General features: G+C 31.5%; 2 protein-coding genes across 2 annotated transcripts; one reads left to right on the forward strand and one right to left on the reverse strand.

Moving 5' to 3' along the window:
- The first annotated feature begins 4,413 nt into the window (after positions 1–4,413).
- On the forward strand, positions 4,414–5,962 carry PRS (Homeodomain-like superfamily protein). The gene is made up of 2 exons (XM_068631894.2): positions 4,414–4,899; positions 5,349–5,962. The coding sequence occupies exons 1-2, from the start codon at positions 4,528–4,530 to the stop codon at positions 5,586–5,588; spliced, it is 612 nt and encodes a 203-aa protein (XP_068487995.1). The 5' UTR covers positions 4,414–4,527; the 3' UTR covers positions 5,589–5,962.
- Positions 5,963–9,906: 3,944 nt separating this feature from the next.
- LOC137826920 (putative respiratory burst oxidase homolog protein H) lies at positions 9,907–14,789 on the reverse strand. Its single transcript, XM_068633077.2, has 14 exons — positions 14,076–14,789; positions 13,651–13,816; positions 13,511–13,559; positions 13,301–13,414; positions 12,399–13,208; positions 11,989–12,084; positions 11,798–11,913; positions 11,613–11,715; positions 11,411–11,502; positions 11,174–11,339; positions 10,890–11,033; positions 10,660–10,788; positions 10,319–10,397; positions 9,907–10,231 (listed from the first exon to the last, which is right to left on the reverse strand). Exons 1-14 carry the CDS (start codon positions 14,437–14,439, stop codon positions 10,122–10,124), a joined length of 2,538 nt encoding a protein of 845 aa, XP_068489178.2. The 5' UTR covers positions 14,440–14,789; the 3' UTR covers positions 9,907–10,121.

The raw sequence follows: 14,789 nt of genomic DNA on the forward strand, positions 1-14,789 counted from the left end.
TTTCAGGTTCTCAAAGAGGCTATCTGTGGTGTGGACTTAGAGGGCACGTGGTGTCAAGCTGGTGAGGAAGACCGTGACGAGGCAACGCTCTTGCGCTAAGTTAACTGGCTAGATAAAAAAATATACAAATTATGAATTTATTAGTTTTATTATTTTATAAATTTCTCCTTAATTTTTTATATAAACTATTTTGTACGATTGTAGTGTTTCAATTTAATACATTTTATACAAATTATATAAACTATTTTGTGCTAAACTGTAAGTCATTTTTTTATACAAATTGTAGTGTTTCAATTTATTTAGCACACTTGATATTTCAAAAACAAACTATGGGAACTACAGTAACTGGAAAATTGCTCCCCAAATAAAAATAAAAAAATTAATAGGAACTGGACACTTCAACTGTAGTTCATATCCGTCTGCACTGTTGCTAAGAATAAAACTAAAATTATCATTCTTGGTCAATATAACTCTTTAGAAAACATTTTTTTAACCATTTTCTTGTAAACACATATTCATAAAATTTGTCATTTTGTACAATTACTAACAAAAATAAATATATTAAATATAGTATTGCTATAAAATTAAATGACAAATTTAAAAATTACACATAAAAAATGCCAAAGTTAAACTAAAAATAATATTTAGAAGTCATATATTCTTATTCATTTGAATTTTGGTTATTCGTCTCTATATATATTTGATTTTAGAGCCTTGTATTTTTATGCAGAAAAAAAAATAATCTTTGTATTTTTACTTACATAGATTTAAGTTCATATAATTTATATTTACTTATTATTTTTAAGTACCCCATAAGAATCCTTACATAGTTTTTACTTATTCAGACATTGATCTCAAGATCTAAAAACACAATCAATGCTAAATACTGATGAACATGAAAAGGAACTTCGATAGTTTTTACATTAGTAATTGATCAAAATATAAAAAAAAATGTCAAATACAATGATGGACATGAAAAACAACAAAATCACTAACATTATTAGAAAATTTTACTATATTTGAGGAAGTTCAAAACCTTTCTTTGAATCCCTTTCATTTCATATTATTTAATTTTTTAAATATTTGATTTGAATGGATAAAGAAATTTAAATCTATTGAATTTTATTTTATTTTAGAATAAAGCATTTCAATAAACATCTGATAAAAATATAAAAATATTACTTCAACCATCTAAACATTGATAAAAAAAATTGAGTTGATTTTAAAAAAAGAGTAGTTCTTTCAACATTGATTGAATTTTTTTTAAGAAATTGAGAAATAACTTTATGTATAATTTCAACAATGTTATGTAGAAAATGATTTATATAAACTTTAACATACATTAGTTAGAAAATAGTGTCATTTATGTTGATAAAAGGTTGCAAGTGACAAAGATAACTTGAGAAATTATAATTGAGAAAATTCTTATTAATATTAGTAAAAAACAATCATGTTACATTAATGGAAAATAATATAAGTTGATGTTAATGAAGAAAAAAGTATTTTTAACATTAGTAGAGAAACAATATTGATGTTGATAAAAAAATCTTGACTAATGTCTATTGACAAACAACATGGACTTATATTGATTTTTTTCTTTTATGATGACGACTTAGATAAATACAATAAAGTAAGTTGAAAGATATGTTTTTCAACATTAATTTAAAAAATAATCGAATGAATGTTGTCTCAATTTTAATCAAACTAACAACTTATTGCTAATAAAAAAACACTAAACTGACAACTTCAAATTAAAGTTAAATCGACAATATCTCTACTAAAGTGAGTAAAGAGACTCTAAAGAAAAACACAAATTTAAAAAGAAAAAAGTATGAAAATTTTAAATTATTGTTTTTTTAAATTTTTAAGTATTATTCTTATAAATTTCTATAACTTTTATTTTTTTAAATTGATATTTAATTTTTTTTCTAAAGATTCTAAATCTAAATATAAGGTAAAACTTAAATCAACAACATTTGTAACCAAAATAATATTTGAAAATGATTCATTTTTATACAACCACATAGCAACTATCTCTTAATAATAAAATATTAAACTAAAATAAAAAGTAATGAAGTAATTGTAATGAAAGATTATATCTTGACAATTGTACATCTTCACACTTAGCGGGAGATGATTTTTTAATAACAAACCAACTTTAATAATACATATTAAAATTTAAAATTAATAAATAAATAAATATTCTTGTATTTTTAGTAGTGTCACATAAATATATTCTGTCTTTTTTTAGTGATTTCATCACTAAATAAGAAATAATAAAGTAATGGTAGTGAAAAATAATATAGAATTGTACATCACTTCATAGTTAGTTAGTGAGAGATAATTTTTTAATAATAAAAATGCATGTAAATAGACTGTGAACGGAGAAAAAAAAATCACAATATTTTTGAATTAAAAAATTATAGTTATGAAGTGATTGTGGGTATGAATGTATTAAGTTAATACAAAAGTAATTCTAAACTCTAAAGTGGTTGTATGAGATAATGGGTGGTTAATATATGAAAACTCCATTTATAAATAGTAAAACATAATTCATCTCTAAGAAAATGAAAAAAAAAATGATTAGAAGGCAGATTGTATAAGAAGAAAGGAAAAGAATATAGGAAGAAGATGCATGTAAAGGTAAAAAAGTATGGATTGAGAAAAGGTTTCCAATCTGATAACCAAACAAACTAAGAAAATCAGAAACGGACAAGTACAGACTTTTGCCTGATCAATCATTTTCAAAATTCATGAAAGATTTAATGGCCCACAAATTGATTCATCATGTTGATTTAAAGCCATAAGACTGTGTAAGTTGAGCCAAGATGGAATAGTAATAAATTAGAAAGCATTGACATTTCACAACACAATAGTACAGAAGAACTCTGTAGCACAAGTAACGAATTACGTAACAAGGGCATTATGGTGAGTATCTATCATGGTGAAAGAAGAAGAAGAAGAGGAAGAGGATGATGCTGATGATGATGATGATGATATTGTTGTTTGAGATTTGTGGTTGACTTGAGTGAGAGGATGGTGCGGAGAGAGAATGGTGACGAGAGGGAATGGAAAATGGACGGTGGAGATGGAGAGGAATGTTGACAGAGATGACAAGTCACCTTCTGAAGCCAAAATGGGACAAGGCATTGGACACTCTGAAACATGCATTTATGGAGTCATAACTGTTGCATGCTTGCGTTTTCAAAATGTCAGCACTAAGGACGAAGCATGCATATGCACACAATAGGAGACCCCACTTCAGTGACTTGCCATTTTGCCAAGTCTCACCTTTGCTACCCCTGTCTCTAACACTGTCTTCATATCATAAATATATATATATATCTATATCTATCTATATACTTAAGGATACATTTCAAACCACACTATCAACAAACCAATGTTACATTATTCTAACATAATCACAAACTCTTGTTTTAACTATGAAACACAACTATGTTTTATATTGAGAGAATCTTATGTGTCTGGTCTGTCTAACTTTGAATAAGAATGGTTCCAGAACCACCTCTTTCTACTTCTGTTTTAAATAGAGTTTCATGGTAAAACCAGCTTTTGTTTACAATCAAAATTAATTCAAAACCAAACAAGAGACTTCCTCTGCTTTACATTTTAGTCTTGATATCAAACATAGCTGTTTGGGCCATCCAATTGCTGAATATTCAGCCATAGTAAAAATGTTAAAAGATATGGATGTGATGTATTAAGATATTCAAAATTACTAATGAGAGTTGAAACGTGTGTGATTTAGTCAATTATAATTAATGATAGTGAAAAACAGTGTACTGCTAGCCTTAATAAACCATGGATGTAATTATTCTAGATACTTTAATTCTTGCTGTAAGAAAAATTATTTGGTCTAACATTTTAGAAATGAATAAATTGATATTTTCACAGAATCCTAGAATTGAATTGATGGAAATACGCATGTGATGGGAGATGAGAGAGATAAAAGTTGAGGGGTATAATAATATTGTGTGTTTATTTTGCTTTTTCCAAAGACAGTTAAATTTGTTTTTGCACAGTAATAACAGGCTACAGCAACAGTGTTAAAGGAGGGAGACATAAGATTTGGCACCAGAATTAGAGGTGCTTAATTATAAGGGGATAGAAAGGGCAATTTGTCCAAAGTTGAAGAGTGTGTAGTATATAGTACTGAATTAGCCTTACTTGGGAAGAATCTGGTTCATTCTGTTAAAAAATGTTAATAATAAGGTCATGATGACTCACACACCCACAATCAGTAGTTCTCTCTTCATTCACTCATCTCTTTTCACACACACTCTCTCTCTGCATGGGTTGAAGCCTCACTTGAATGCTCCTCTAAAAGGAACATCAGCATGAGACTATAGTACTTTTTACCCATCTAATTCACCACACCCTTTTATACCTGTTCAACCTCTTTCCTTTTTGTCTCTTTCTCTCCTCTTTACTGTATCTTTCTCTCTGTCCCTCTATTTATACATCCCTCTCCTGTCTCAAGAAACTCATCAAAGAGAGAAAGAAAAGATGTCCCCAGCAGGTTCTTCAAGATGGAGCCCTACCACAGAACAACTCATGATCTTAGAGGAACTCTACAGGAGTGGCATTAGAACTCCTAGTGCCTCTCAAATTCAGCAAATAACGACACACCTTTCTTTCTATGGCAGGATAGAAGGAAAGAATGTGTTCTACTGGTTTCAGAATCACAAGGCTAGGGATAGACAGAAGCTCAGAAGGAAACTCAGCAAGCAACTGCAGCTACAGCAACAACAACTCCAAGTCCATCATTGCCAACTCAATCCTGATATCCCTAACCATTATGTTGGCACCTTTGGCTATACTCCTTGTTCTTCAACCCCGGATTTTCCCTTTTATAACCCACCTACCTTTCTTTATCAGGTAATCTTCCCTTTCCCACCATGCATGCTCAAAGCCTCACTATAATGTATTACTGTTAATTTCTTTCATATTTCTCTGTAATGTCTATAACAACTCTCTCCGATGCATCATGCATGGGAGTTGCTGGCTTAGCACCCTCCTAGAAAGTGAGGACTAAAATAAGTGATGTAGCTGTTTTTGATGAACTCGAGGCATTTCTGACCGATAGCTACAGAAACTAATTCATTGAAGTTCTGATGTTTATTTAAGGAACCTATATGTCTGCAATTAAAATCAGTGATGTAAATGCACAAAATGACAGACATGCATTGAGATGGGTTTTTAGGGGAAGAAGTATAGGATTCATCCTCAAAAAGGACATGATCTAAGTTTGAGCTATAATTGAAGTGAGGGAAAATATTAATTAAACCAAATTTGTTATCTATTTTCTTCATTTGATATATGTTCAGGGAGGATCTTCAAACACATCTGAACAGGCATTGAATTGCGCATGGAATGTGCACAACCTGCAAAGTAATCTGGCGGAGAAGGAAGAGGTGACCTTCTACAACAATGGTTGGAGTACACCAGTGGATGTTAACAACCAAGAATCTTCATCATGTTGCACTTCTCGACCTCTCAAGACCCTTGATCTCTTTCCACTCACAACCACCAGAACCAATGAAGACTGCACCACTCCACCCAAGTAGCTCTAATTTTATTGTTCCATTACTGCATGTGTAAGACATTTCATGTTAATAACTATTTCTTAAGAGAATTAATCTCCATACACACAGTGTGCTTAATATTCTTAGGAAATGAATCATTCTGGAATGTACCAATTACCAGAGCAGTACCTAGTTACCTAGTCTTGTACGTAAGATCTTTGCTTGTTGCACCATGTGAAAGAAGCATATGATCAAGTTTCAATACTTTCATTCTGGTACAAATCCTGTGGGTATATGGTATATCCTAGTATGATGATACCAAGACTTATTGTTTTATCCCAGAAGACTTTGCAATGAAGCCTATGTCATTTATTTCTAAATGTTTTTTCAACCATCTTAGAGTTATTGTTGTTTGTTTTGTCATTAGTTCGTCATCGATCCGATAAATATATTCTGGCCTATTATGTTGAATTCTCATGGAAAATTTCAAACAAGAAATTTGTGCATGTTTGTATTGATATTACATGGTCCCAACCTGTTATCTCTATTAAGTCTATTTAATGTGTACCGGTGTTCTTCATTCATCATTCTCGAGTTTCTCATTGTGTATGCAAATAAGAGATCATGGACATGTGGTAAATCAGCTTTATGTTAAAATTGTAACCTTTTGAGAGAGTGAAAAGGTAACTGACATTTTTTAGCATTGAACACACCACATTTACAGCATAGAAAGAGTAGATACACACTGTCCATCGTTAAGATGATGCTAATAATTCGTGTTAACGTGGCATCACCAATGTGGAAGACCTTAACATGCAGAGGGAAACTGATAGGTTGCACATGCGAGTTTGGATAAGACTTTTTTGAAAACTCGGAACCTTGAAATTCACAATTTTTCTTGTTATGCAGAACGAGAAGAGTTATATCTGTTATAAATGAAGAATGTTACTAATTCTTTTCTTTAAATTATAATAGTTTTTATACAAGTTTATATATTGGTATCTTTTATTTCTTTGTCTCATTGTATACATTGTTTTTTATCATCCCTCTTACATGGTACCTTTTTTTATTACTTCAAAGTTTTGATGATACATATGATATTGATGTTAATTTACTTATATAATATTTTCATATTTATTTTATTCTTTCTTTTTTCTTTTATCTCTTTTATGTATAGCTCATTTTTTTATACTCTTATATATCTCTCACTGGCCATATGCTACTAAGTATTATACTATTAATGATAATCAAGTACCATAGGTCATTCTGTCTCTCTATGTTATTATATTATTATAGTGTTCACAACAATTTTATTTATATAGCCATTTACTTAATTATTTATCAAAATGTTATTAATTGGTTTAATTATTATATTATTATAAAGATTTCTCAATTAATTATGTATGAAAAATATTATCAAACCATATTCTTCATATTATATTTTTTCTTGTGATATCTCCTTGTCTTTACCAACCATGATAATGATAAGTAACATGTCTCTATTCTTACTAACAATTGATAAATTGACATTGTTTATCATTAGCTACTACCACATTTTCATCATTGTCACATCTCTCATCTCTACATTCTTTTACTACACATGATCATGATCCCTATAATCTAGGGTATTTATTGGGCATGTTTAATTGAGTTATAGTCAACTTTTTTTTGATAAAATCAATTTTATAAATTTAAATAAAACTCAGTTAACTTTGGTAAATATAAAATAAACAAGAAACCATGATCTTTTTATTACTATATAGTAAATACAATGAAATAAATGATCTTGTTCATAAAGTATAGAATTATATACAAAAGTGTGCATTGTATTGTTAGGATGACAGTATTAGTTATCTACTTTACAGTTATTTCTAATTAAAAACATTTTTATCATCTGTTGAATTGATTAGAAAGATTCTTCATAATCAAAAGAGATTCAATTATATCATCTTTCTCAAATACACTGTATATTCCCTGCAGCAGTTTTGAGGTCAAAAGATTGTTGTACCCTGTTACACTTTAGAACACCTACGTAAAGCTATGTACTTTTGTACCTTAGGATATATATATATATATATAATATGATATTGTATATTCATGGTTTATATATATGACATTATACCATACATTACCCTATGAAAATACTCTAAAGTTTTAATTTGAATTGATCCTTAGTAAGATGCCTTAGATCTAATTTATTAAATTCAAACTCCTATAAACCTTCTTTAGTACATTAAATATTTTTGACAAATTAATTAAATATTATTTTTTTCTAAGAAGAATACCAAGAGTTACCACCTTTGAGATGCTATAGTTTTTATTCATTATTAATAAATTTTAGAAAAAAATCATACTAATTTATGTTCTAAAATTATTAAATTATAGTGTATTTTATTATTCACTATAAAATTATAATCAATTAACTGTCTATTTATAATAGATGTATCCTTCTGATTGATTGAGGTATAACAATAGTTCTACACTAAAAGTAAATCAAATTTTAGTAAGTTCTTGGTACAACTGGGTACCTATCTAATTTTGTTTTCTTGTCTATGTACTACAATTTGTTTTCTTGTCTATGTACTTGAGGTAAAACAAAAGCATCCTAACACCTTATAGTTAAAAATATAAAATAAAAGAGAAGAAGACAAAATCATGAATATAAAAGATTGCAAGCTGTGTCTTTTATTTGACCTGCTAAACCCCAATTCATTACATTATTTAAGATATCTGACTCTATTGATATTTGAACAAAAAAAAACTGTGTTGTTGGAGTATAAAAAACTAAGTGCATTTTAATATCATGTATTGTTTATATATATATTCCAGTGGATGAGGTATTCCTAAACCTCACTCCCTTTAATTAATTTTGGTATTAGTGAAATTTTCAGTGGTTCTTATTGCATTATTAATGATTTTGTTGTACCATGACCACGATGTACATATTGATTGGAAAATTTGTGGATTAAGGATTAAATTTTTGAGTAGAAGTCATAATTGTATGTTTGAAATGAGGTCTGAAGATGCTCACACTCCCAGTTATTTTCCAAGTCTTTTGAAAATAAAAATCTAATCTAGTATTAGTATTTCAAGGTAGTGTTTCGTCTAAAATTATTCCAAAAACAATACACATTTATTTTATTCAATTATTTTTAATGTAATTTTATTTTTATAATATATATCTTACTTTTTTTACCTTATTTTTTAATAAGACATAAATTCTAAATTCTAAATACATACCAAACAAATATCAAAATTTAAAACAGAATAAGATCAACGTGTTAAATTTTTCAAACTCTTTTACAATCCACATATTCACCTATTTTTCAGGAAATAATTGGAATATATATGTAGCAAAGAACTTTGTTAAGGTCAGGATAATAAGACATTATACTTTTGCACACATGTACTTTTTTTTTTTTTTTTTATGTAAAACTGTAATAACAAATAATATGCAATTCTCTTATTATAATCCAATATATCTATTATGAAATATATCATCAAAATAGTTTTTAGATAATGAGATAGTCTACTGAATTGAAATATCTCATCCAATATATACATCTTATATATATGGTTAAGTTTATAATAAGATTATTAAGACCTTTAATGGGTTTATAATAGTCTACTGTACAGTGCAGGAAATATTTGGAGTGTTTATTTAACATGCTTTTTAGAAACCTTTCTTCTCTCTGGGTTCCTTGTTTCTGATTTGGTTATTCGAGTGCAATACTATTTCTATAACGTTGCATCAATGAAAGATTTGGAAGAACGACTCATACTAACTCCACACTATTAGGGAATCTTTATATAGAACTTTGGGGATGTCGATGAAAGAAACCTTGCAGAAAGAGTGTTTGCTCGAATCGATTTTTCGAGGTTTTACGGAGAGAACGCGAACTGGTGACTGTATCAGTATGAAAATACCAATTGTTCTCAATTGCATTGAAATGAGCAGAAGGAATTGATTCTTGAGAGGTTTGGCTATATCCCATGGCAGATTTAATAAAACTCCCATAAATAAATAGTCAAAAAAATTATGAGAAATTTGATGCTATAGTTACTTGTTTGAATATGACAGAAATTGTTTTTTAACTTTTACGTAAATTAGTTTTAAGGTTTGGAGAATGTTTCACAGTATATAATATGATCTTTTATCGTGAAATTCTCTACCAGTAATTTTTGTTCTTTCTTTTGGAAGTAAATAGGAAAGAATGGAATTGATAATCATTAATTCTGGGCTAGCCTTGAATGAACTAGAACTAGTTCTTTAGCATTCCTTTATCCGTTTTTCATTTATAGATTTCGTGTTTTATTTACCAAAAGTTCTCTGGTATATGAACATCAAAGAGCAATGAAAAATTTAGAAGAGACTCAGAAAGGATGTATAAAGGTTGAAAAAAATATACAAACACTATAAACAACTAAGCAAAATCAACACAACTTTTACATCTAAATACATACAAGAAACTTACAAAAGTTTGAATCCAAATTCACTCTAGAGTCTGTATAATCTTCTATTGTTTGATAAATCCAAGTGCCTACTTCAGTATTGATGCTGTGTGAAATTTTCCTTTAGAAGTTCTCCTTGTGAAACTGAAAGCGGGTAGATGAGTTTAGGCTGAACTCTTGACAAAGGCTCTTCAATACCTTTGTAAGAGTAGGACTTCCACAGTAGAATACACCTGCATCAAGAAAACAGCAGACACTTTTTTCATTTCTTTCATTGATTTTTGTGTAGAATTTCACAAAAAGCATCACAATTTTGTTACCTATCCGAGAACTTTGATGCGAGTTTGCTAGTTTTGAGAAGACTTTTTTCCAGTTTGGTCTTGCAAAATGTGTTCTTATCTGACAGAATGGTAACATCATAAAAGCTTAAGATTTGGTTGAATGGTGCAATGCTTTTACACTGATAATAAAACTTGGATACAATTCTATAGGTGTTGTAAATGTTGCTCTCCAATGACATTTAGAATAATATACGATGACATTTAATAATATGTAAAACTTCTGAGATAAAACTTCAATTCTAATTAGAATACAGAACAACTCCTACTGTAATAATGTATCTAAGTTTTGTCTTTACTCTAAATGAGTGGTAAATCAGTACCCGGCTTTCTGAAACTACATCAACTCCATTCTTAGCATGTTGCAACTTCTGAATCATTGCAATAAGTGCGGACCTTGCATCACCTTCCTCATAAACACTAGTCAAATAGTTGTGCATTTCTATAATATGCTGCATCATTTAAACAGGCTAAAAGGTTACTAGCAGTGAAATATATATGTACATGCAGGGAACAAAAGCAGGAAATAGTTGAGTTTAGTCCTCAATCTCACATCGCGGTCATAATCTGCAATATCATCCATGACACCTTTAAACCACTCAAATGATGCCTGCTCTCTTGTTACCCAATAAAAATATGCTCTTTCAGGAATTTTCTTAAGTTCATCTGAGTGATTTCCGTGGATTGGGTTTTGGTCCTGCATATAGGTTCCCTGCTATGTTAACCCCTTGAATTGCAACTAATGTATGAAATACAAACAACAAAAATGCATGCCTATTAAATTCAAATATATGCTGCCAAGTCAACCAAAGAAGTGTATGTAACCTTGTCACTCACTTCTATAGGGCTTCCTAACTTCATTTGGTTCAACAAATCTTTTAGAATACTGATCATTGGTGTGGCACCAATTCCGAGACCTATGAGCAAGAGGACATCATAGTTCTTATAGCTTTGTGCTGGGGCTCCGTATGGTCCTTTGATGAGGATCTTTGGGTATCTAAAGCTGAAAAGAGCAGATAATATCAACATTTATAGATCATTTTTGAAAGTTAAGAACAAAGAGTTGTTATTCACTTTTGTTTTTCAGAAAAGCTTGAACTTGCTGCTCTAGTTTCCATCCTCATAAGGCTTCCCCTTCTTGTCTGTGTACTGTGAGGCTCACAAGCCTGCATTTCTAAGTATTAGTAAAACTAGATGTTCAATAATTATTGCATTTCTGTGACCCTTTGACTAATTAAATACATAGGTTTGAGTTCACAGTTCAGACTAAAATCACCTGTGTAAATGTGTTCTTAAGCTCTGTAGTCCAATCTCCCAAGGTTCGTACATGGACGCTCAAGTATTCATCATCAGGTGCTGAAGTGATGGAGAAAGGATGCCTGTAACAAGAGTCAATCTGAGTAATTTTTTGCAGAAAAATGTTTTGTATGATCACTGTTAGACAATAATATCGGTTATCACCATTCAAAACTGGATATATCTGGACACTTGAGAAAAAGGTACATTCCACTTTTATACTTGAATCCTTGGGGTTTGCTCATGTATAGTGCTAGGACATTTCCTGTGTATATTATTGCCTGAAATTTCGAAGTGATAAAATCATTTTCATGCTTCAGCACGAAGAACAATGGAGAAGTTGTTGACACACATACCTTAATGATGTTTACTCGGTGATCTTTACCTCTAAAAAAAGGGTGAATTCTCTCAGAAGCATAGAGTGCTAGGGGAATTACAAGGTACATCCAAGTCTGCATTAATCAAAGATATTGTCAACTGATTTATAAACAGTTTCAGATTGTGGCCTATCAAAATTCAATTATGTAAAATTGGACATGCAGTATGAGCTATCGGGTCAGAATACCAAGTATCTACATCAACAAATGAGGAGTGGATAGTGTTGAATGATATATGTTATGAGCACTAAATAAACCACAATTTATATAAGTTTAAAAGAGAAAATGTGTTGAAACTGCATTTGAGAGAAGACTTCTGGAAAGCTGAAATGAAAAAGGTGTAGTTTGTTGGTAGTTAGAGCAATGAAAAATGTTAGAACTAATCATACCGTCTTCTTTTGCCATTCCTTGGTGAGAAATAGATAGTAGCCATGTATGATGAGGAGTATGTAAACCACAATAAGCAAATGATGCGCGTACCAAAAGGAATTGAAACCAGCCAATCGATGCAAAGCCGAAGGTAATTTGACAACATTTTTTCTGAAATAATGTGTGGCTAGAGTGAAGGAAAAGGCCATGAGTAAGACCATTAAAATTCCAGTCACACCTGGAGTGCTTTTAACAAGGGTGAAGTAATCAGGCTGCTCATAGTTAAAACCATCCCCAAGTATTGTCAGGAACTTCTCTTTTGGGCATGATACTAATCTTGGAAAATCACAAGTGATATGCACCATTACATGAATAAAAGTACCTATAACCACAGCTACTGCAATGGTCTTGTGAAAGTTTATATTGTCATCAAAAGGGATGATTCGACTTAGAAACGATTCTCTTATTTTCGTAAGTGTTCTTCTGCACATGGTTAGGACAATAAGAGCCATGTTGAGCTTGAGAGTCTCAGCGGCTCCCTTTGCAAAGCACACACAATAACCCATGACTTCATAGGCACCCATTTCCCTGTATTTCTTGAACTTCCAAATATAAAGCACCAAGTTGATGACCAACCATAGTGCCACAACCCATATTTTTTTCCATTTATCTAAGGCAAATTCTGTGGCTTTAGATATGTATTTGCTCATGGGGGTTCTATACTTGCTCGGTATCATAGCTCTACTCAAAGTCATGGCCTTAGTATTAACTTTTTTTGGGCCTTCTTCAGAACTAACCATTTCCTTCAGCAGAGTTTCTAGCTGCCACATCTGTTTAAAAAGAAAAATAAGAATACAAAAGATGAAGGTTTATGCAAAACTCAAGAAAATAAGAAAGCAGTATGAACTTGTTCATTTCTAACCTCTATATATCCATTATGATCAGGGTCAAGCTCTTCCATTATCAAAGCTGCATACCCATCAGCATGACTTTTGAGATTTCCTAGCCTATTTGCAGAGGCACTCAATACTATAACCTTTTAAACAAGGACATTTAGAACTGTGTTTCCATAGTGTGGTGGAAGAGAGTGAAAAAAAATTAATGACAAGAATGAGTGGTCTTTAGTGCTTACCTCCTTAACCTCGTCTTCTGATAGCCTACCATCCCCATTCTTGTCACACCTGAAAATAACTGAATTCATTTATGACAATCCACTCAATCAGAATGCAACATACAAAGGAATACAGATAAGAGTGTTTGTGTGCTCTTTACATGTCAAAGAACACTTGAAGCCTTGATTCAAGATCTTTGTTAGTCATGTCCTCCCAGAATACTTTAGCATCAGCCAAAGTTATCCCATTTGATGTACACACGTTCCTCCTCCTAGCCAAAGCCTCGTACAGCTCCCCGGCAAAATCCTTTGATTCTGCTCCCATGCCTATGCAACACAATTTAATTTTCATCATGCAAACTAGCCAATAATTATGACAGCTAAAAACATAACAAAGGCCAAAACTTGGATACTGTTTCATGGATATTGTGGTGTTGTCTCTTCCAATAAAGGCATGCAAACTTTATTACACAAATTACTAAGGAAAACTCTATTTCTGACCGGAAAATGGCGCCAAAAAACTTATGGAACTGCATTAATGTTTTGTTCTATTGCAAACCCAATAAAACAGATGAGGTAAATGTACCCATGCAGGTTCCAAATTTGTCTTTTGGGAGTTTTCCTTCAACTGCATGTTGAGTAAAACGCTTCTCAATGGACCTCCATGCATCTGCTTCCTTCCCAGTGACCGTTCTATCAAGAAAGCGTAAACCTTTAATCCCTCTGGCTGCTCCTGATTCAATCCTCATCATCTTCACCCCCCCATTCCCCTGATTGTCATTCCTGCTCCTCACATTGTTCACAGAAGTTTCATTGGGACCTTTTAGAACCGAGCTTGCATCAGCGGATGGTTCATTAATCCCACCAGACCTCCCTTGCACGGTCTGAATTTCAATGCTCTCAAGAATCCATGCTGATGATTCATCCTTGCCTTCTTTGCCTGATGACATCAATGACAAAGGGGTTGCCAAATTGATTATGATTCTGTGAAATGAATAATGACACGGGCGTAGGAGTTCAAGGTGGTGATGGTTTTGATTAATTTTGAAGCAAGAGAAAAGGGTGTTAGAGAGAAAGATGAAATTGGCAAAAATGGCATCAGAAATATCCCATATCTGTATATAAATGTTTTGTGTGAAGCTTCCTAATAATAGATAAGCACGTTGGTTGAACCACCCACTTGTATGTCCGGTCCAACCAAAAATGTCCCATAACCAACAGTGAAATCAAACCAAAATACCTACGACACAAACTTCTTTTTCTTTGCATGCTTTTCTCTCACCATTCTCACTTCTACTCT

Source organism: Phaseolus vulgaris, chromosome 8 (genome assembly GCF_051622355.1).
Source record: "Phaseolus vulgaris cultivar YP4 chromosome 8, ASM5162235v1, whole genome shotgun sequence".
NCBI lineage: Eukaryota > Viridiplantae > Streptophyta > Magnoliopsida > Fabales > Fabaceae > Phaseolus > Phaseolus vulgaris.

Excerpts from the sequence above, each read along its gene's own strand:
- PRS (XM_068631894.2), top strand. The coding sequence starts at position 4,528 with ATGTCCCCAGCAGGTTCTTCAAGATGGAGCCCTACCACAGAACAACTC. Across the intron at positions 4,900-5,348 it reads CACCTACCTTTCTTTATCAG|GGAGGATCTTCAAACACATC; the intron begins GTAATCTTCCCT and ends ATATATGTTCAG.
- LOC137826920 (XM_068633077.2), bottom strand. The coding sequence starts at position 14,439 with ATGTCATCAGGCAAAGAAGGCAAGGATGAATCATCAGCATGGATTCTT. Across the intron at positions 11,716-11,797 it reads GATATATCCAGTTTTGAATG|GCATCCTTTCTCCATCACTT; the intron begins GTGATAACCGAT and ends CTCTTGTTACAG. Across the intron at positions 11,340-11,410 it reads AGCTTTTCTGAAAAACAAAA|CTTTAGATACCCAAAGATCC; the intron begins GTGAATAACAAC and ends TGCTCTTTTCAG.